Below are 22,720 nucleotides of genomic sequence, written 5' to 3'. Positions count from 1 at the left end.
TATGTACTGTCTCTTTTGATCAATCTAATGCATCCTTGCTTTATCAAATATGGTTTGATTCTGAACCCCAAAGGCCAGAACTCAAGCAATGGATATGAACTATGAGATGTACTATGGTGAAGGTTTGCCTCATGAATATTAATCATTTGCATGACTGGGCAGTCTAGAAAGGTTACCAAGCAACGTCAGCGCGGCCAAATTAATATTCATGAGATTTGCCATCGCCATGTCATAACAACCACTGATTGGACTGCAAATGTAATGTCCATTGAAGCATTTCAGTAGATTCTGTATTTTAAAAAGAGAATATTTCATACCTTTTCTTGCTCTCCAAACAAACCTGCATATTGTCGTGCGTTTAAAATCCAGAGTAAAATGGGAACGTGTCTTAATTGTCCACATCATTTGACTATAATTTAACAAAAAAGCATTGACATTACTTTCTCTCAACTTTCTAACGCTGGAGCCATATGTCTTTTCTAACCACTAGGGAGAAAAAAAAACATTATCCATTGTGCATCTGCTAATATAGTACATTTGTCAGGTGTCAAGTACAGGCTCTTCAAGATTTATTAGATTTCAGCTGAATACCATTTTTTTTAAAGTCTTAAACAAGCTTTTAATAGCACTACAACAGTGTGTGTGTACCATCTGGGTCTACACATGTTGACGCTGTCACATGTTGCCAAAACTGTTGTTTTATACACGTATTTAAATGCTGCAAGATATTTAATTTTTGTTCTTCATGCACTGATATTTGAAGTGTCATCAACAATTATTGTAATTTAAACTGTGTGGTTATGCTGTAAATATGGATAACTGACATGCTCCATAATGGCTGACGTCAACCTATCAGATGACTTTTGTGAGGGAGCGGTGTATGTTTCTCTTCTCTCACTGTGTCAGCGGTGACAGCATAATCCCAGGAGAATCCGAACGATCAATAGAGTGTGAGTCAACTCTGAGACTGGAGTTTACAAAAGTAATCAAACTTGTGTTACGTGTGTCACCTCTAGACAGCCAATTCTGAAAAAATCTTTCTGTAGATACACTTGCATAAAATGAACAGATGTTTGGAATACAATCCATGGGCATTTCTAATCCAGAAATCAATATATCATCTAAAATTACAGTTTTATCAATTAAGTGAAATGTGGACTATTATAGTTTTGTGTTTTTCTTGTTCTGTTAAACTATCTTCATTAAACAGCACAACCATTTCCGGTCCCAAATCAGCATATTAGAATGATTTCTGAAGGATCATGTGACACTGAAGACTGAATGAATGACTGCGGAAAGTTCAGTTTTTGCCATCACATGAATAAATTACATTTCGATATATATATATTAAAATCAAAAAAGTTATTTTAAATTGTAATAATATTTCACAATATTACTGTTTTTATTGAATTTTGATCAAATAAATGCAGCCTTGGGGAACGTTAGACTCTTCTTTCAAAAGCATTAAAAAATCTCAAAGGGTTCATTTACCAGGCCGAAAACTGGAAAATGGGGATGAAAATATGAGGATCAAAAATGAAATGAAATACATGACCCTCTCTGTTTTCTGTTTGTGTTATAATGAAATGAAAAAAGAAAAGAAAACTCAGTAGGTATACAAATAAAAATTTGTATAATTGACTCATCAGCATGCTGATGTGAATTGAAAAGAACCAATCAGAAAGCCACTGGGGAGGCAAGAAAACTCCAAACACAACATTTTAATGAAAAAGCTTTTAGTTGAAAAAAGAGAAAGAAAATGGTTCATATTCCACACACAACACACATATGTTTTTAATATAAGGGAAGCTCAACCCCTAATAAAGTAATTAAGTAAAAAAGGGATCATCATTCACTCATTTGGTAATTTTCCATACAAATAAAATAAATGTGGAGCTCAGCCTTCTATCTAAAAAACGGCAAAAAATGCTAAATAAATCATAAATGAAGTCCATTTGACTCACACACTATACACGCACACACTAGGGAAACCTTGAACCTCAAACACTGCAGCTGATTCCTGTGGATACTGGATAGCATCATGTCGAGAAGACGCTGCATGTGCTCTATAATGTGAAGGTAAATCCAGTTTCTTTTCACTGCCTGAGGACGAGCATGAGAAGAATCAGTGGTTAAAATGAATCTTTACCACGATATCAAAACAGTATAATCCTAAACTTTTGCTGTGTTCCCTTTATTTTACTGACGACTGCTTCTCAAATCTCGGAGTTCAATGCAGGATTCGAGAACCGCTTGCTGAAAGTACTCATACTTCGTTTTGAGTTTTATATTTTGTAGGTCTTCTGCTAACTGGTTAACTCACATTATTACTGTCTTACTGAAATACTTCTGCTAATCAGCTGTGGGCCACTATTACCTAAAACTGTGTCTATTAATGCAGATCGTCTGTCGTTCTCACAACTTTGAGGAAAGAATAAGCATGGAGCAAGATTTGTTTTACCAACGTTTAAGTTACATCAGTCATTCACGCTAGAGCTCGGCTAATGTATGCACTGTTATTGATACAGTTTCCATGTTCACCGTAAAATAAGTCAAACATGTAAAATAATCGGTTTTGTTGGACATGCACTTGTTAATGCTGATGCTGAGGAATTACAGTTGCAACATCTCACAATGTACCTCAAACTGAGTAGTGTATCACTGAGAAACGTCCTGCTCGAGTCGTCCTTGCGATGGAGGTTCGGGTTGAATGAATAGTTCTTCCAATGTTTCATCATCGCACTTGCACTCGGATTGATATGGTAAAATCAACGTCATCTTTCGTTACTATGTTTAGTTTAAGAAGTAGGAAGCCTCAGGACAAGCAGAGCTGTCGTTGTTATGGCAATGGGCGTTTTTGATTTCGACGCGCTGTACGCGGTAGACCAATCACAACAGACTAAGCTGTCTGGCCAATCAGAGCAGAGTAGCTCGCGGAAAGGAGGGATTTAGAAAGATTGATTAATCGGACGAGTCGTTTGAGAATCATTCAAAATGTGGTGTTGTGCAAATGTATATTATGAGAAAAATACAAAAAAAAATTTCCTTTGATGCATGTAAACCTGTTGTAGGAGACTGCAAAACAACATTAGGAAACTTTAAAATAGCATAATAGGGACACTTTAACTCTAAAAATCTTGACATCTTCAATTAGCAAATTAATCGTCCTATTGAGTCACATCTCCTGGTTGAATCAGTTGATTCAGTCCACAAACTTAAAAGTTCACTGGAAGAGAAAAATATCAGTGAAATTCAGCAAAATGCAGCTTGTTATCCACCCAAAGCTATCATATGCCTTCTGAAGACTTGGAACATATAGTGCACAAATCAAATGGACCACGGTTATGGTGGTTTGTTGGTACTTATAGGTAAATGAATGAAAGAAGACCAACATGTTCCTTCTCTTGAGGTCCAGAAAAAAGAGCATAAGGGTTTGTACTGACATGAGGGTGAGTATCTTTGTAACATTTGTAACATCTTTGCATTTTGTTGCAGTTTACTTTGTGACTTCACCAGACTTAATGTAATGAACTTTAAACATTTTTAACTGCTATGGGAGGATTTAGCATTAAATAATGGTTACATTTTATTTTAAGGTGTCCTTGTTACAGTGTAATTATACAATTAAGTAATGCCAATTAACTACATGTACGGGTTAGGATTAAGATTGCAGTTCAGTTTAGGGTTAGTTGCTTGCAATTGGTTTAAGTAAATATAGTATGTACCATGTGTAACAAGGACACTTTATTTAACTATACATTTGTATAATGTAATGCAATTAGAGTGTAATTATACATTTAAGTACTGAGTAATATTAATTAACTACATGTACTTACTTAAGGGTTAGGGTAGGATTAGGATTTGTTTGAGGGTAGTTACATGTAATTATGCATCATTTACTGTTATTACTATGGTAAGTACATGTAACATATGTAACAAAGACACTGTAAAATAAAGTGTTACCATAAAGTGTTACCGAAATAACTATTGTATGCCTTATTGCAACTGCTGTTTGCAGTAAACATGAAGCAAAATCACATTCACAAAGATTTTCCCCTTACAATTGCCTATATGCCAGGACATAAAACTACTAAAAAAGATAGCCATTTATCTGAGCAGCTTTCTAGTGTGCTGTTAATGCAATTGTGTGTGTAATGGATACCTAATTCAGTTTCAGGACGGAGAGGAACACTTGTTTCACAATGACGCAACCTCCAAATTGAGGTTTTAATTGCTGCGTGTCAAATTATCTACATCCTGATAACAGTGGTTAGAAAAGACTCTAAAATCGTTTCCAATTATAGTGTACATTTAGCTGTAAGTGGACATATTATGAAATTGTAGGGTGCAATGCTTAGAATGCCGCTCTTATAATGGAAGATGTTTTTTTTGGTTCTTTTTTATTTGCTGCTTACACAAACAAAGGACTGTTTTTGCAGCCTCTTCCGGGTGTTGATTGATCATTTAATAAATATGAAACATTTTATGGGACCTATGCTGATTGGATATTTTATCCAGGACTGTATGGCTGGCCTCTCCAGGTAAAATCCTAATCAGGAAAAGTGGAACTGCAATCAAATGGAGAGGACTGCCGGGCTTCCTCTTGTTGCTAAGAGACAGGTGTAAAATGAAAGTTCTGCTCTGAAGGAGCGTTTTGTGTAATTGTGACTGTTCTGAACAAAAACAGGTCATATCTTTCCTCCACAGTGTGAGTCTATTGACAGTTTTCTGAGATATCTGCCATATGCCGTCAGACACAGAGCTTTCTACGCAGTAAGTTCTGCACTCCTGCAGATAATGACCAGATCGCCATTCGTCGCTCTGTGTTTGCTATTGAAAAGGAAAAGAAGAATTCTGAAACTATTACTGATACTGAAGTGAATTAAATATTTAAGTAGACATTTCGGAGCTTTACCCACAAAGAAAATTAAACCGACCGGGGCCTTTGAGAAAATTCCCATTCACATATTCATGACTCATTTAAAAACATTGCTCAAGAAACACATTCTGACTTCGGCCAGAAAGGGGCTTAAACTGCGTTTAGAAAAACGTTTAATTTCTGTTTCCATTTGCACAAGGTTTAGGGCCATCGCCTGAACATTTTGTCTTGACAGACTGAGTATATTTGCAAACAATTTGCCAGTCGCACACTAAGAAAACGGTTAATTCGGGAACTGTTAATTCCAACAAAACTCTCTTTGCTCTTTTAAGCTTCACTCAGACATAGACACGGAAGATGGGCATGTGAAGTACGTCCTAACCGGAGACGGGGCCGGAACTGTTTTCGAGATCGATGAGAACTCGGGTGATATCCATGCCACCAGGAGGCTTGACAGGGAAGAAAGAGCGTCGTACACCCTAAGCGCAAAAGCCGTCAACAAAACCTCTGGACAGGATCTGGAGAGGGCCTCGGAATTCATCATCAAAATCCATGACATCAATGACAACGAGCCAAAGTTTGCCAAGGAAACCTACGTGGCAAGTGTATCAGAGATGTCGAATGTTGGTGAGTTGCTGGCTCAAGCTTTAAAGGGTTAGTTCACCCAAAAATTAAAATTATCCCATACATAAAAATGATATAATTCATAATTTGGCTTCAGAAGGACTTTATTAACCCCCTGGAGCCGTATGGATTACTTTTATGATGGATGGATGCGCTTTTTTGGGCATCAAAAAATCAGGTACTGTTCACTCTCATTAAAAAGCTTGAAGAGCCATATGTTTATTTTATATAACTCTGATTGTGAGTAAATGATGGGATAAGTTTCATTTTTTGGGAGAACTAACCCTTTAACCCTTTGCTCAAATACACAATGCTCATATATTTTCGTATTTTTCTAAAGACACTGAAATGTACAGAATTAACATATTGATAGCATCTACAATGTATTTTTTTTTTACTTTAGTAACATTAGTTTACTTTAGTACTTTAGTACCCCCTCAGGTTGGGACTGGAATTGCAATTATATACTTGCAATCCATTTATCAGTACATTGTGGAGATATGTTATTCAAAACTGTTTCCAAATGGCAAATCAATTTATAAATGAAAACCAGAAGCTGTCCATACAATGATCCCGATACATGTCTAGACAAATGTAAATCACACTTTACATACAAAACTCATCAATACGTCAAATGACGACTATTATAAGAGCAGTGATTTTATCCAGATTTTTACATCCAAGCGCAAGTGATTTTCTACATCATTAAAGGCAATCGTACACTTACCCACACAAGAATCTTGTTTATGCCAAAGAGCCTCCATATACATGTCCCATGGAAAACGAAGTAGCTGTGAACACTTAAAAAAAAAAAAAAAAAAAAAAAAAAAAAACAGGCTTAAAAACAATATACGTGCTTACAGAGCTGTCAAAACTGTATCCAACTTTCTTTCAGCCACTTAATCAACGCTGATTTAAAACTATGACAAACATTTAACTTCATGTGATTTGAGGGGGGATAAAGATCTTACAATATCCCGTCTGAATTCGTTCAATTATCAGTGATTTTAAACCCATTAAGAGCAGCAGAGAGAATCAAAGTAAATGAACGGGATGCTGCAAGCTGAAATCAATTACTCTTCACGAAGCAACAAATTAACCCGCAGGTTTATCTTGAATGAATCAAAACTCATTTGCAGTTCCGACAAAAACAAGGCAGCCGTTTTTGATTAAAGATTTTGTGCTATGATAAGATAATCATTGTGGATCTTAATCATTGTGACCCGGCAAATGAATCAAAGATTAATCACTAGGAAATGAGGAAATTAAGCTTGAAGTGGTCCTGGTGTACCTATTTGTGTTTGTCAATTCATAAAGCACTGTTTGAGAACGCTTGACACAATGTGTGTGTCAAAGGTTACCAAACAGGTATTAAATCTTTTTGCATTTTGACTTTTGCCATTTTTGACACATTATTAACATAATTAGAGGAGAGTGGGGTAAAGTGTGTCGGTGGATGAGATGTATTGCCCTCTAGAGCAAAATCTTCATCATGCCACTATCTATTTAGGGTGCTTTCACACTGACAGTTTAGTTCGAAATGGGTCACGGTTTGCATGAAAAATTTGCAATGTGAAAGCTGTCATGCGGACGCGGGAGCGCACCGGGGTACTGAAGCCAAAACTAAGGCTGTGTCCGAAATCTATTTGAGGGGACAGCCATTTTTAGTGGTGACCGAAACCATAGTGGACGTTATCAAGTGCACTCATTCAATGCCACAATGCATCACAATATTAGTATTACGCAATAACGAGTGTACAACCAATGTATGCTCAATGGCTAGAGAATACCAAATTAATTCCCACATCTGACCAGAAGATGGTGTCTGCAGCTCAATCATCCATCCATCTATTTCCCTAACTGTTGTTTCAATGTGGCTACAATGTAATACCATACAAGTATACATTCCTTTTTAATGAATTATTAAGTTAAAGCAGCAGAAAGCGAGCTTCAGGCGATATATTGACCCGCGCCTATCACCCGTTTTCTATCATGCGCTGTGCATGTTTGAGATAGTGTAAGATAGACGCAAATGCACCAGGGTTCGACTGAATGAAGTTGAATGTGAAACAAGACCAACGCTGCGGGGGGCACCGGGAATAGTCGCACTTGGACTCGAACCACAGCAAACGTCCCCGTGTGAAAGCCCCCTTAGAAATGGCCCATCATATAAAGATGCCTGTGATTGATGCATGTGGTTTCAATCAATAAATCAATCAATCAAGCAAGCAATCAAGCAATCGATCAATCAATCAATCAATCAATCAATCAATCAATCAATTAACCAACCAACCAATCAACCAACCAACCAACCTACCAACCAACCTACCAATCAATCAATCAACCAATAAATCCCCAGGATTCAACAAACCCCTTGACATGACACTGTTTTCCCAACTTTCTTTGAGAGGTCATCATTCTGTGGCTTTATGTTGTAGATACTTCCTTATAATTGCTGATGATATATTAGAAATAGCATACAATTCGGAATATTAGTTATCCTATTATTTATTCACATTTTGTTAAAGACAACTTAAGAAAAGGTGTCACAGCTTACCCCACTCTCCCCTACAGCAGAAAAATGGAAGACTAGAACATGAGTTTGATTCAAACTCACATCACCTGAACAGTTCAACAGAAGTTTCAAGGTTTAGTTAGTTGGTTAGCACAAGCTAGTTAGCTCTTGCTGGTAGATGCCATAACTATACACAATCTGGACAAGTAAAACATCTTTCTGCAGTGAGCATTCAGAAGTAGCCGTGTAGTCTGATGAAATTTTAATGAAAAAGTTAGCGACCAACATACTGTCACAAATCACAAAAATGTCATTATATTATAGAAGATGCTTCACCAGTGCCCAATATTTTTTGAAGCATGAAATTGACTAATATTTTTCCCTGTCTGCTGCCTTTTAAGTCACAGCTCAGGAAAGTCACCAGTGAAGGGTTTGGGACTGCATTCATTCTTGAAGTGCCATCGGCCAATCAACACTATTGTCACATCCTTGTCGTGACATTTTCAATGCAACATGAAATGAAATGTGTTATTAAAGTGTATAGGTATTCAAATTTCTGTTAAGTTCTGAATGTCTCATCGGAGAGTATCTTAATGCAGCCGTGTTTGTTGAAAGATGGATCCCTGAGGCGTGAAACACTACCAGTCATCCTTTCAGACAAATGCAAGACCCACTCCAGGGACTCTCAGTTGGATTCTTGCATTACATCTCCTTTATGTCTCTGCCGTCGAGAGTCTCAAAGCACCTGTGTTTTACAAGCTGAGAACATGCAATGTTGTTTTATTCAGCTGCTTCAGAACATGATACATGTCAGCTTTGCTGTCAATACTGATATTTATTTCCCTCACAAATTTAAAACCACGTCACGTTACAGCTGTTCAACTGTGGGCAAAGTTATTTACTCAACACGAAATCTGGTAACAACAGCCTTGAAAATGGACCACAGTCTTTTCCCCCAAGGCTTTTGCGCTTGAAACCGAAGCTCAACCTTTCTTTTTTCCGCTTCTCTTTCCGGCAGGCTCATTCTCCCTTTCATTTATTTATTTCTCCATGGGGTTGAAAGTTACATCATCCCCGGCACTCCGTAACGTAAATGGGACACCATGCTCGTTTGACACTTCGCTTGAGCTCTTCCTTTCTCCCGCCTGTGTACGAATTCACGAGCGGCTCTGCTTGCCAAACCATGAGGTCACGGTGGCACTCGCGTTTAAGCTGAACAAACCGCCCATGTGTTGCGAGCGTGCCTGCCGTTAATCAGATCTGGCCATCCATGAAGTCTGAGACTCTGTTTCCCTCCGTGTTATCGGAATGGGATTGGAGGGCGACAGATGTTTCCGCATTCATTAGTATTCTCAGAGCCATCCAGAGAGCGAATGGCACTCGGCGGAGGTCTTGTTGATGCCAGGGACGCCGCTGATCCATGGCAGAAACAACATGTGCATTCGGTCCACCTTCAGAGGTGAGACTGAGAAGCCGCGAAGTCACCTCTAAAGTCTATTCAGAAGAAAGAACTGTAAGATGTCAGAAGTACACAAATGAGAAAGGCGAAACCTCATAGGAAACTACTCACAGGAAGCCGTGACTGTAATGGAAAGCGTGGCTGTTGGCAACTACGAATGAGGAGTGATTTTGCCCTTCACGTGGCAGGACAAAAGTTGTTGTCGCTAGTTATATCTGATTTCAGGCCAAGATCAGATTTTATTGTGGGTAATGGTGTACTACACTTGTGAAAACATTACAAGACTTTCAGTAGCACAAAGGGCTCGGCAATATAGCTACAAAAAAAAGAGAGAGAAAAATCGTGATATTTCCGAGTCTTTTGATGATATTCAAAATAGTTTTTGAAGGTCTGCTTGATCTGAAATGGCCAGAGAGTCAATGAATTTTGGTCCACTATAGGAATAAAATCATTTTCATGTATAAGTACCAATATAACATCACAGCAATATTTATCTGCATACGCTCTAATAAAGAAGTACAAAAATATATATATTCACTAACACAATCATTTCCCATATTACATAAAATAGAAAATATTGATCCCCATATATTATTATAAAAAAATAAATACTGTACATAATAAAAAATGCAACTTTGAATTGATTCACAGAAATAAATCAAACTTACCAATTTTAAGTTTAAATCAGCTACTCGTACCTCTCTGTTTTAATACTTTCATACAAGCGAATAGTAAAAGATTGCAAAATTACTTGTGATATATTGTGAATTGCCTTCAAAATCATTGTAAAAATATAATATACTGCCCTAATAGCACACTATAGCCAAATTTAAGCAGCCAAATGGGTTTGAAATGAGTTTTTTTTTCTATTACTGTACACCATGGCCATGGTCACATTTTTGAACAGCTTTTCATATCAGAGACTATTTTTTCCCCCTCCCACATCTGTCCAAAGCCATATCAAGCTGAAAACGAACCCCCTAAAATCATGTTACTTCTAGACTAATTGGTGTAATTATAATGTTTCTTTGAGCAGATTATTAGTCTGACGTTTCCCAGCAACATACAGCAGATTCCATCAGAGCGGAAAATGAATGGGATGACCCAGTGAGAGCAAGCGAAAGAAAAACTACAATTAAAGATATGTCCATCTCACCGTGCAGCTGGAGTAATTATGAGACTAGGATTTAGATAAGAAATACACTGAGATAAAGAAGATGAAAGAACGAGTGATCATGCATTCGCCTTGATCATTGCTTGCGCTGGGAGGGTGTGGGTCTCTTCATATAGGATATTAGCGAGTTTTACAACTTGGAATTTGTCGTTCATGGTGCACCTTTAGGATGCACTGCTTTGATCATGGTTGAGGTTTTAATACTGGATGTGGGGATCATGTTTTACACTCATGTTAGGGCTCTTTGGAGCTGAAATACCTCGCTCTATAATTCTCTTTTGCCCTCTCTCTCAAGGTGCATTTGTAATGAGAGTTACAGCCACAGATGCAGATGATGAAGCATATGGAAACAGTGCCAAGCTGGTTTACAGCATACTGCAGGGCCAGCCATATTTCTCAGTTGAACCTGAAACGGGTAAGTTGAGCAAAAATGAGAGAACAAGTATCATTTGAAATGATTAAAAGATGGGGTACAATACTATTAAGGTGATACAGCATTTGCTAACATACACTCACCGGCCACTTTATTAGGTACACCTGTCCAACTGCTCGTTAACACTTAATTTCTAAGCAGCCAATCACATGGCGGCAACTCAGTGCATTTAGGCATGTAGACATGGTCAAGACAATCTCCTGCAGTTCAAACCGAGCATCAGTATGGGGAAGAAAGTTGATTTGAGTGACTTTGAACGTGGCATGATTGTTGGTGCCAGAAGGGCTGGTCTGAGTATTTCAGAAACTGCTAATCTACTGGGATTTTCACGCACAACCATCTCTAGGGTTTACAGAGAATGGTCCGAAAAAGAAAAAACATCCAGTGAGCGGCAGTTCTGTGGGCGGAAATGCCTTGTTGATGCCAGAGGTCAGAGGAGAATGGCCAGACTGGTTCGAGCTGATAGAAGGGCAACAGTGACTGAAATAACCACTCGTTACAACCGAGGTATGCAGCAAAGCATTTGTGAAGCCACAACACACACAACCTTGAGGCGGATGGGCTACAACAGCAGAAGACTCCACCGGGTACCACTCATCTCCACTACAAATAGGAAAAAGAGGCTACAATTTGCAAGAGCTCACCAAAATTGAACAGTTGAAGACTGGAAAAATGTTGCCTGGTCTGATGAGTCTCGATTTCTGTTGAGACATTCAGATGTTAGAGTCAGAATTTGGCGTAAACAGAATGAGAACATGGAACCATCATGCCTTGTTACCACTGTGCAGGCTGGTGGTGGTGGTGTAATGGTGTGGGGGATGTTTTCCTGGCACACTTTAGGCCCCTTAGTGCCAATTGGGCATCGTTTAAATGCCACGGCCTACCTGAGCATTGTTTCTGACCATATCCATCCCTTTATGGCCACCATGTACCCATCCTCTGATGGCTACTTCCACCATGTCACAAAGCTCTAATCATTTCAAATTGGTTTCTTGAACATGACAATGAGTTCACTGTACTAAAATGGCCTCCACAGTCACCAGATCTCAACCCAATAGAGCATCTTTGGGATGTGGTGGAACGGGAGATTCGCATCATGGATGTGCAGCCGACAAATCTGCGGCAACTGTGTGATGCCATCATGTCAATATGGACCAAAATCCCTGAGGAATGCTTCCAGCACCTTGTTGAATCTATGCCACGAAGAATTGAGGCAGTTCTGAAGGCAAAAGGGGGTCCAACCCGTTACTAGCATGGGGTACCTAATAAAGTGGCCGGTGAGTGTAGTTTCTTACATGTTGTCGGTGAATCGCATAAAGCCTGTCAAGAAAATGCCCAGGTCATATTTCACCCTAAATCAGAATATTTCTACAACAAAGGAATTATATTTTGCAATAAGAAAACGAACACAACATTTACGACATTGAGATTTTTTTTTTTTTTTTGAAAATTAACAACATTTTACCACCCAATTGCAACTATTTACTGCAATTTGTCTTGAAATTTTACTATTCTCATTACTTCAAATTATGACTCTGATTACTGTATACAGTATTTTGATGTATTAAAGTAAAAAATACAATTATAGTTTTCTATCTGCTTTACTAATTTTGGTATTGAAGTGTGTTGCTTTTATTAAAAAAAACACATTCATTCTGTTCTCATGTTCTAAAAACCTTATCACAACATAATTTGAAGATTGACATCCTACTCAATTAAAACTCGCTCTTTAAAATACCCCAAGGCTGGGAATTAATTTCCATGGTTCCACTCCTTTTTTTTTAGCGTGACATTAACATATACATAATGAAGTCAGAGAAGCTCATTAGATAGCACCTAAAACCTGTGTCCATCCATTCTGTCAGGCATCATAAAGACGGCGCTTCCGAACATGATTCGAGAGAACCGGGAGCACTATCAGGTGGTGATTCAGGCCAAGGACATGGCTGGACAGATGGGTGGTCTCTCCGGGACCGCTACAGTCAACATCACACTTATGGATGTCAACAACAGTCCTCCTCGATTCCCACACAGTAAGAACACAAAATATCCACTCTATCTATCAATCAATCAATCAATCAATAAATCAATCAATCCATCACTTCGACTTTTTGATCTACAGGAATACATTCCCCTTGCTCTAATCCTTTAAATAAAAGAGTTTCATGTACTAAGTGGCAATAATCTAACACAAAATGCAAAGCTTTCTGCTCAATCCACAAGAGATAAACTGCAAATAAAGCAAACAATAGCAAAAACAGACCATTTTTGGGGCGAATGAAACTAAATTATGACTCATTTTGATGCAAATTACCTTGAATTTATTATTATATGGAATTTGAAAGAAAAATGCTACTGAAATGTCTAGAACAAAAGGCATAGAACAAGCCCAGCAGGTTCATATCAAATTAACAAGAGTTTGATTGCCAGTCAACAATTAATAATTGATGCAGTCTAGATTATCAGAGCGTTTACGAGCATAATTGCGCTTGGACTTGCAAATAGACTTCAACAAAAATCAGCATATGAAATGAACTGTTCATGTTTCACATTCCTCCGCAAGTGATATTTCATAAGAACCGCAAGCATGTACGTTGTGGTTCAGTTGAATTATCATGGAAATGCTTGGGGCTAATTTCTCCAACTGACCAGGATGAGTCACAATGTGAACCCAGAACAAAATCTCCACAGAGAGAGGCTTTTAGAGTGAGAGAGAGAAGGGTGGATGGGTGGGGGGTTGGGGGGGGGGGGTTTGGACGGGGGTGGATAGAAGGATAGAAACTAGAAGACAGAGAGATGTAGAGAGAGAGAGAGAGCACAGCGGGAGCTTCATTTGGGGTGATAATCCCTCTCTCTCTCTTCGCCAGTCTCAAATCCAATACAAGAGCCACATCAGAAACAGTTTCCACAAACTGGGTTTAAAAAGAACCTTCTCCAATGGCTCATCGGAGCTGAAATTCTATTAAAGAAGAACCACTGAGAGGCAGAACTGCCCCCCCCCCCCCCCCCCCCCCCCCCCGAGAGAAGGATAAACAAATAGACAAATGCACGCTGAAGCACCCCTCTCGAGAACAAAGAGTTCGTACAAACACCTGACTGTTTACTCAATTGATTTATTTTGCTCTCCTTTTCCAGGTACCTACCATCTCTCCACTCCAGAGTCGGCCGAAATCGGATCATCGGTGGGCCGAATCAAAGCGTACGACGCAGATGTGGGGGAGAACGCCGAGATGTGGTTCACCATCCTGGATGGCGACGGGCAAGATGTGTTCAATATCATCACAGACGGCACCAGCCAGGAAGGAGTGATCACAGTAAAGAAGGTAAACAGGCCCTATATCTAAAGTTTTAAACATGACACTGTAAGTCGCCAGTTAGAAATAAAGTCTGCACCATGCCACGGTCTTTCCCTCATTCTCATTTTCTCATTCTTTCATACGCGTGCACGCGCCCATACGAAGCAAAGTGCTTAGAAAGTAATCCCCTAAATCGAAGCCTTCGTGTCCTATCAACTTTACAAAGGTGCTTAATTCTATTCACAGCCCCAAAAAGTCCCTTTTTTCCTTTTGTGTGGCGCAGGGATCTATTTGCCTGCTGAAATCTGCCTATAGCTTATTTCCACTCTCTGTCAGGTCAGGCTTTGACGAGGCTCAGGCAATTATGCAAATCTTATTGCTTAAACTAGAATAAAAGATAGCTACGGAAGAAGACCTGAATGGGCGAAAGGTAAAAGATCGCACCTTGAGTCTTTAATCGTTTCATAATTAAAAGGCTGCATTAAAGCACGATACCCTGCCTTTATAAAAAAAGACATTCAACGTTAAAGAAAGGGGATAGTGATAAGCACACTTCAATGAACGCTTCCAAAAACGAGCATTAGATTTGGAAAAGTTTAGGACATTGCTAGAGAATGTCGTAAATCTGTGACCGAATAGAACTGAGCTGAAACAGATCAGAGAAGTATAAGCCTTCCTTTATTCAGACAGGTCATGAAGACTGGCCTAACATCTTATCTTTCTTCTTGTAACCTTTCTCCCATTCAGAAACTAGATTACGAGAGTAAGAGGTTATACTCACTACGGGTACAGGTGACCAACACGCATATAGATCGACGCTTTGAGCACCTGGGGCCTTTCAGCGACACGGCGATGGTCCGAATCACAGTCACGGATGTGGACGAACCTCCGCTCTTCAGTCGGGCTCTGTACATTTTTGAGGTGGACGAAGACACCCCGGCCGGCAGCTCACTTGGCACGGTGTCAGCTCGGGACCCTGATATTATCAATCACTTGGTCAAGTGAGTAACTATTAGTTGGTTTTTACAAAAATCTTACCCAAAAAAAAAAAAAAAAAAAAAAAAAATTAATATGTATAAATGTTAAAGGGGTCATAACCATTTTCACCTTCTCATTGGACCTTAGAAATAAACGATTTTAATGCTACTACTCTTTTCACATTTACGGGGTTCTCATAAGTCATTAGTTGGGTAAATGTATACCTAATACCTATAGTGGTGAATGGAAACTATAACAAATATCATCTTTGTTTTACCATTGGCTCCAAAAAAAAAAAAAAAATCATGATAGCGTTTCTGTGACTTTCGAGGAAAAAAAAAAATATTGAGAGATTGATTACGGTGGTCAGAAGGGAGAAAGATCAAATTTGCAGTCAATCCCTCAGCCGTTGTGTTAGAAACACTCACACAGCAGCATTAAATAGATTTCTGTAATTTAATGCCAGGTCATATAATACAACGTATATAGTGTTATAAATGTACATACATGTTTAAAAAAAAAAATTTAAAATATAAAAATACTTGTCTAGATTGCAATGGTAATAACTGTGGAAATGTATCATCAAAGTCTGTGAATCAATTTTCACCCAATATCCATAATTAACTTTCGAAAGAAGAAGATCATGTTGCCGCATTCTGCGTGACGTCTAGTGATGCACCCAAATGAACATTCTTGGCTGAAACCAAAAATAGTGGTCACGTGTTGGGTTATTATTTCATACATTATGCAACATTAACTGGACTTAAAAAAACAACAAAAAAAACATAATATTTAATATAATTACCATGTATTTAATATTAGACTAACTACAAAAAACTCAAATATAATTTTTATACCATATTTTATTACCATATTTAATATAAATATTATGTAAATAAAAATGAACAAAATATAATTTAGAATACCAGACTCGTTTGAAATAACTACACAACTGTAAAACACTAAACAGTATTATTTTTCATTTCAAATATTATTAGTAATCAATATTACTTCATACATTTTGAGTTTCTGAAATGTGCTTCTTTAAAAAACAAAACAAAACAAAAACTCTATACATTAAAAGGAAAACTCGATTCTGCACGATATGACCCCTTTAATGTTTTGGTGTTTGTGAATCTGATGCTCATACTAGCTTTGTGATGCACTTTCTGTCACACACATTATATTAGTTTCATTACCTTCCAAAGGCTTATTTAGCTAATAAGGAGGCTTCTGTCAACAGATAATCTCAGCCAGTGTAACAGGCAATTTAATGGTCCAGTAGATATTTGAACAGAGGGACTCTTTGTAATTAAATGCCTTTGAATATGAAGCTAACAAACAAGTGGCTCTTTTCACCTTAGACACAAATAAAAGGTGCAACATTCAAACAAAACCTAGCATCCAACACTTTGGGGGGAAAATGCCACCAAGAAAAGTGCTTCCCAAAGCATCTGAACATGAAGTCCATTATGGCATATAAAAATCAAGCAGAACACATCTTCACCTTCCACATTTTAGTTGTTGATCAGATTTTTTGTGCTCGGTTAAATCCAATCCATCAACATGTTCCCAAGCGTGCGCGCGTGTATGTGTGTGAAGGCGAGGGAAAAGCAAATTATTCATGGGGCCTCAGTTGGTGATTTCCCTCCGGAAGTTTGGCAAGATGAATACAGGCGCTGTTTTATCTCTCCTCCCCTCCCTTTCTGAATTCAGACTTTTATAAGTCACAAAGTTGATGTGAAAGAGTGTGTCTTGTCTTTCGTCTCCTGTCCGCATGCACACTATGAGCGATTGTCTGAAAAGCCTGTCCTTCTGGCTTACTCATGCACGTCACACTCAGTTGCATATTTAAATGTCAGCAGAATATGTAAGCTGACATTGATAAATGGGTTTAATAGGAAAGATTTCCTTTTCTTATTTCATGAAAACAAAAGGCAGGGGATCAACAGAGTGATTAGCATTCAGGCTCTTTCAAACGAGCCACTTCAAAATTCAAAACACGCAATATGCGGTTAAGGATAATTGATAGTTGCTAGTTGCAAGGTTTTCGTCACAGCTGCCTATTCATAGCATAACGCATAACTGATTACTTAAAAATTAGCAGTTACTGGCACTGGGGTACCACTATTCTGCTGGGATAAACAGCATTGGTCTTCAGGTTTTGAATGCTACTGTGCTGGTGTTGCAACAAGATGTAATCAATGTAATCTAAAATAATCCAGAATATAATTTCATAAGTATTCAATATCTTTAATGTGATACACACTAAATAAGTGAATGAATGAATGAATGAATGAATGAACACCTATTCAAAAATAGGTGATTTTAGGTGAAAAATAGTGATCTAAAATAAGTCAGAATATAAAATCCAAAATTACTAATTATGTATTCAATATATTCAATACTTAAATAATCACTGACATAGTTAACTGGTTTTTGAAGTCACTGTACATAAATAGTTCAATAAAAATCATCTGTGTGTGGTCAGGGTTTTTTAAATTGTCTGTGGTATAAATACCCATCCATCTGTAAGGTGTAACATTGAGTCAATGTGGCATAACTTACACCATTACAACACGCAAAGCAAAAAGTAATTGAAAAGCACAAAGCAGGGGATGATTAAAAGAAGACTTTCGATGTCCCCTGGAGTACAGTTAAAATAAACAATTAAGAAATGGAAAGAGAGTGGCCCAGCTGTAAATCTACCAAGAGGAGGATGTCCTCAAACAATGAGAGATTTTGCATGAAGGAAATACTGAAAAAGGTTACAAGCGTCAGTACCTCAGATTGGAAAGTCAATCGACAACTGTTCTTCGCCAGTCAGAGCTTTATAGGAGAGTGGCAAAGAGAAAGCCACTGCTAAAATATGACATCTCGGCTATACAGAAGGCATGTGGGAGACTTTGAAGCCAGCTGGAATAAGGATCTCTGATCTGATGAGACTAAAATTGAGCTTTTTGGCCATTAAAATAAACGCCACGTCTGGCGTAAGCTAGACACTGAGCATCAGCAGAAACTCATCATCCCCACTGTGAATCATGGTGGTGGCAGCATCACGCTGAGGGGCATATCGCTTCTCTGCGGCAGGTCCTGGAAGGCTTGTGAGGGTAAAATGAATGCAGCAAAACACACAGAAGTCCTGGAGGAAAACCTGATGGGGTCTGCAAAACACCTGCAGGAGAAGATTTGTTTTCCAGCAAGACAATGACCCGAAGCATAAAGTCAAAGGGACTTAAAAAAAAAAAAAAAAAAACTAAGTTTTAGTGGCCTGGAGTGGCCCAAGCATTTATGGGTGGACTTCCACTCATGATCACCTGACTGAGATTGAGCAGTTTTGAAAAGAAGAATGCGGAAAAACTACAATGGTTGGGTGTGCAAAGTTGAAGGATGTTTACTAAAAACTGACTTGAAAACTTTTCAAAACAATTTCTGAATTTGAACTTAATTTGAATTCAACAGGTATAAAAATAAGTATAATATATTTTTAATGCAATTACTTAATGAATTTCTTTAAGTAGCAGTTCAATAAACTCCACTTCCTGCCATTCCAATTCAAGTTCAACCTCCTGTGGGTGTGGCTGGTTCTATTGAAATCCATGAACTAAAAATAAGACAAATGCATTTTGCACAATTATTTTGTGCTTAATAACTTTGTAAAAATGTTCCCAAGTTGGCATGAAAGAATCATTTTCTGTTGAACACTGTCAAAAAGGCAAACTAGATCCTATGTGATTCAAAGCTGTAAAACAACAGCACATACAATGGTTATTTTATTGGTTACTTTAGACATTCTGTCGACTTTATGTAACGTTGCACCTGCATGTCAACTAACTTTCATTAGTGTTCGTTGAGTTATTATTTCCTTTATTTATCCAGGAGAATCACATTGAGATATCACTATCTCTTTTTCCAGAGAGACCTGGTCAAGACGGCAGCACATTTAGTTTCACACAGAATCACAGTATAACAATTCCACATTTAACATGTTTCTGAACAAAGCAGATAAAACCGAATCAAGAAAGACAATTACAAGTCTCCTTCAAAGCAGTATGCAAGAGACGTTTAAACGTGGTCAGAGTTGGAAGTGCATCTAACTTAAGTACATTTTGCAACTCATTCCAAGCCCAAGGAGCATAAAAAGAAAAAGCACCTTTGCCAGATTCTGACAATACCCTTGGGACTTTTAGCCGAATATAAGAGCCAGACCTGGTGTGGTAACTAGTTGTATAATAAATTAAAAGACTTGATATATAAGAAGGTAATTTACCTGAAAGAGCTTTTACAATAAATAAATACATATGTAGCTTTCTCCTTTGATGCAAAGATGACCAAGCTAAAGTATCATACAAAATACAATGATGTGTCCGTGACTCTGCACCAGCAACAAAGCGTAAAGCAGCATGATACACAGTGTCTAATTTCCTAAGTAGTGAAGTAGCTGCGTGCATGTATAAAGGATCACCGTAATCAATAACAGATAAAAATATACTCTCCACCATTTTCTTTCGGGCCTCATATGGAAAACAATAATTTTTAAGCGATAGAAGAAACCTAATCTTGGCCTAAGCTTCTTCAACAACCTATCAATATGTATGTCAAATGCTAATCTTTCGTCCAACCATACGCCTAGGTACTTGTAGGCACTAACTCTTTCTAAAAGTGTACCATTTAAAGTTTTAACTGACATTTCAGTTTCCTTAGAACGACCTTGACTAAAAATTATGTATTTTGTCTTTTTTGAGTTTAAGACTAATTTTAACTGCGACAATGAGCGCTGCAGTACTTGAAAAGCATTCTGCAATTGCTGCAAAGCTTGATTTAAAGTCCCACTCCGATCATATTTTGAGCTATTTTTAAACCTTCCCAGTGGTCTTTAAATTATGATTATGCCATTTTTAGCCAAAATCACAAAACCTGTGCCGTTTTCTGGGACTTCGCTTCAGCAGAGCGGCAGTAGCTCATTAGCAATTCGCCTCTGCGTTGTGGGCGGAGCCGTTGGCATGGAGACGACCCTCCCCCTGCCCGTTGCTGAGAGCTCTGTCTCTCCCGCTAGCTTACACCCCCAATACCGATGGGGCAACAGTATTATATACACGTTAATTATTATTATCCGAAGTTAATCAAAGTTATCACCGATCACCGATCATTATTTCACTCCAAGACGTCGCGTGTGGAGACGCCCAGTGGAGTTACTACGTCACAACTCCAGTCGATTTTAGCCGGCATTTTAGCGTCTGCTACTGATTCACAGCCATTTGAATGTAGAAATACTCAGGAATACAACTTTGAGCATATTTTTCTCAAGGTATGTCCTCTAACATCAGAAAAATGCCACAAGAACATGTTAACACCTAGAAAAACATTATTTTCATCGGAGTGGGTCTTTAAAGAAGATGCTGTTGTGTAAATAATTGTATCGTCTGCATATAAGTGTAATTTAGCTGAATCTATTCCATGACCTAAATCATTGATAAAAATAGAAAATAAAAGAGGGGCTAAAACAGAACCTTGAGGAACCCCGATATTTACTTGAAGGAAAGGTGAATTATAATTTTCCACTGACATGCACTGAGTGCGTTTCTTTGAGGTAGTTTTCAAACCAATTTAGAGCCGCTTCACTAAGGCCTATAAACTTGAGTCTCTGTAACAGTAATGTGTGATCTACAGAATCGAAAGCCTTTGATAGATCAACGAATAGCGCAGCACATGACTTTTTTTTGTCTAAAGAGGTTATAATATCATTTGAGATTAACATAGCTGCTGTAATGGTAGAGTGTCCTGTTCTAAAGCCTGACTGATAATCGTGAAGGATGTTATTAACCGACAGAAATTGTTTTAATTGGTCATTTATCAGTGATTCAAAAACTTTCGCTATAACTGGCAATCTAGAAATAGGACGGTAATTATTTGGATCCGAGGGATCTCCGCCTTTTAGTAATGGAGTAACCATTGCTGATTTCCACATTTTTGGTATGACATTTGAGACGATGCTTAAGTTAAATATAGAGGCTATAGGCTCTGCTACAAGATCTGCTGCCAATTTTAGAAAATAGGGCTCAATTTTATCAATTCCAGCCCTTTTTTTTGTATCTAGTTTCGTTAGGGCGTTATGAACCTGTGCAGTGGTTATGGGAACGAAATTAAAAGATTCTGACGGACAATACTGAGTAGGTTCAGCAATTAAGGTATTAGCACCAGAATGAATAGCCTCGGAGGTGGAGCCAACGGAAATAAAATATTTATTAAAAGTATCTGCAATAACTTTTCTGCCCTTAACTAAAGTCTGATTAACATTTAGATTATCAGGGAATTTAGATGACTGATTTGGTACTGTAGTAGACTTGACTACTTTCCAAAACTTTGTAGGATTATTTAAATTTTCATTTATACACAGATAATAATCACGTTTTGCACTTTTGATTAATTTTGTGCATTCATTTCGTTAAGCTCTATAAGAGGTCCAATCTAGAGAATTGTTTGATTTCTTTGCCTTAGCCCAAGCAGCATTCCTCAGTTTTATAGAAGTGGAAAGAGTATCTTTAAACCAAGGGTTATTTTTACCACTTATTCGAAACCTTTTGATTGGAGAATGCTTATCACATATGGATAAAAATATAGATTTAAAATAATCCCAGGCGAGTGCAGCATCTGGGATACATGAAACAACACCCAAATCACTATTATAGAGTTCGCGTTAGTATCTGTCTAGTATTAGTATTAGTACTGTCTAGTATCTAGTATTAGTATCTGTTAGGGGTAAGGGTAGGATTAGTAGAATAAGGGGCTAGGGTTAGTTGTCATGTTAGGCAGAAACACAGGAAGCAATCGCGAGTATAATACAATATTTATTTGAAGCACAAAACACACAAGTCCAGGGTGCAGTGAGCCAGGTGGAGATAGGTGACGCAGGGACTTCGATGGTCAATACCGGTGACGTGCAGACAAACGGTGAGACGATCCAAATCCACACGGAAGACGACGAACAGGAAACACCAGGCAGGAACACGAACCAGAAGACAGGGGAACATCAAACAACGATCTGACAAAGGTGAGAGAACAGCGGTGAGTTTAAGAAGCGTGGTGAGATGAACTGCAGCTGGTGATTGTAATGATGAACAGCTGGAGTGGATCAGGTAATGACATACAGACACGCCCCTTGCACACGTGCACTCATACAACAACATAAACACAAGACTAGAAGGAACCAGCGAATACATCTACCGTGACAGTACCCCTCCTCCTAAGAACGCCTCCTGGCGTTCTCAGACTCCCTTACCTGCCGATTGTAATCATCGATAAGGGAGTGATCCAGGATGTCCCTAGCAGGAACCCAACTTCTCTCCTCCGGACCGTAACCTT

At 38.3% G+C, this 22,720-nt stretch overlaps 1 protein-coding gene across 1 annotated transcript in view; it reads left to right on the top strand.

Moving 5' to 3' along the window:
- LOC130080133 (cadherin-10) overlaps positions 1-22,720 on the top strand; it is a 57,581-nt gene that overhangs the window by 18,017 nt on the left and 16,844 nt on the right. The window contains exons 3-7 of the mRNA XM_056245424.1: positions 5,212-5,506; positions 10,947-11,066; positions 12,950-13,117; positions 14,220-14,407; positions 15,128-15,381. Of these exons, the coding sequence (XP_056101399.1) occupies positions 5,212-5,506; positions 10,947-11,066; positions 12,950-13,117; positions 14,220-14,407; positions 15,128-15,381 (1,025 nt within the window). The remainder of the gene's footprint in view (positions 1-5,211; positions 5,507-10,946; positions 11,067-12,949; positions 13,118-14,219; positions 14,408-15,127; positions 15,382-22,720) is intronic.

The sequence above is a fragment of the Rhinichthys klamathensis genome, unplaced genomic scaffold (genome assembly GCF_029890125.1).
Source record: "Rhinichthys klamathensis goyatoka isolate OS25496 unplaced genomic scaffold, OSU_Roscu_1.1 h1tg000030l_1, whole genome shotgun sequence".
Taxonomy (NCBI): domain Eukaryota; kingdom Metazoa; phylum Chordata; class Actinopteri; order Cypriniformes; family Leuciscidae; genus Rhinichthys; species Rhinichthys klamathensis.
The sequence above is the reverse complement of the archived record's forward strand: the minus strand, read 5'-3'. Positions and strand labels throughout refer to the sequence as shown.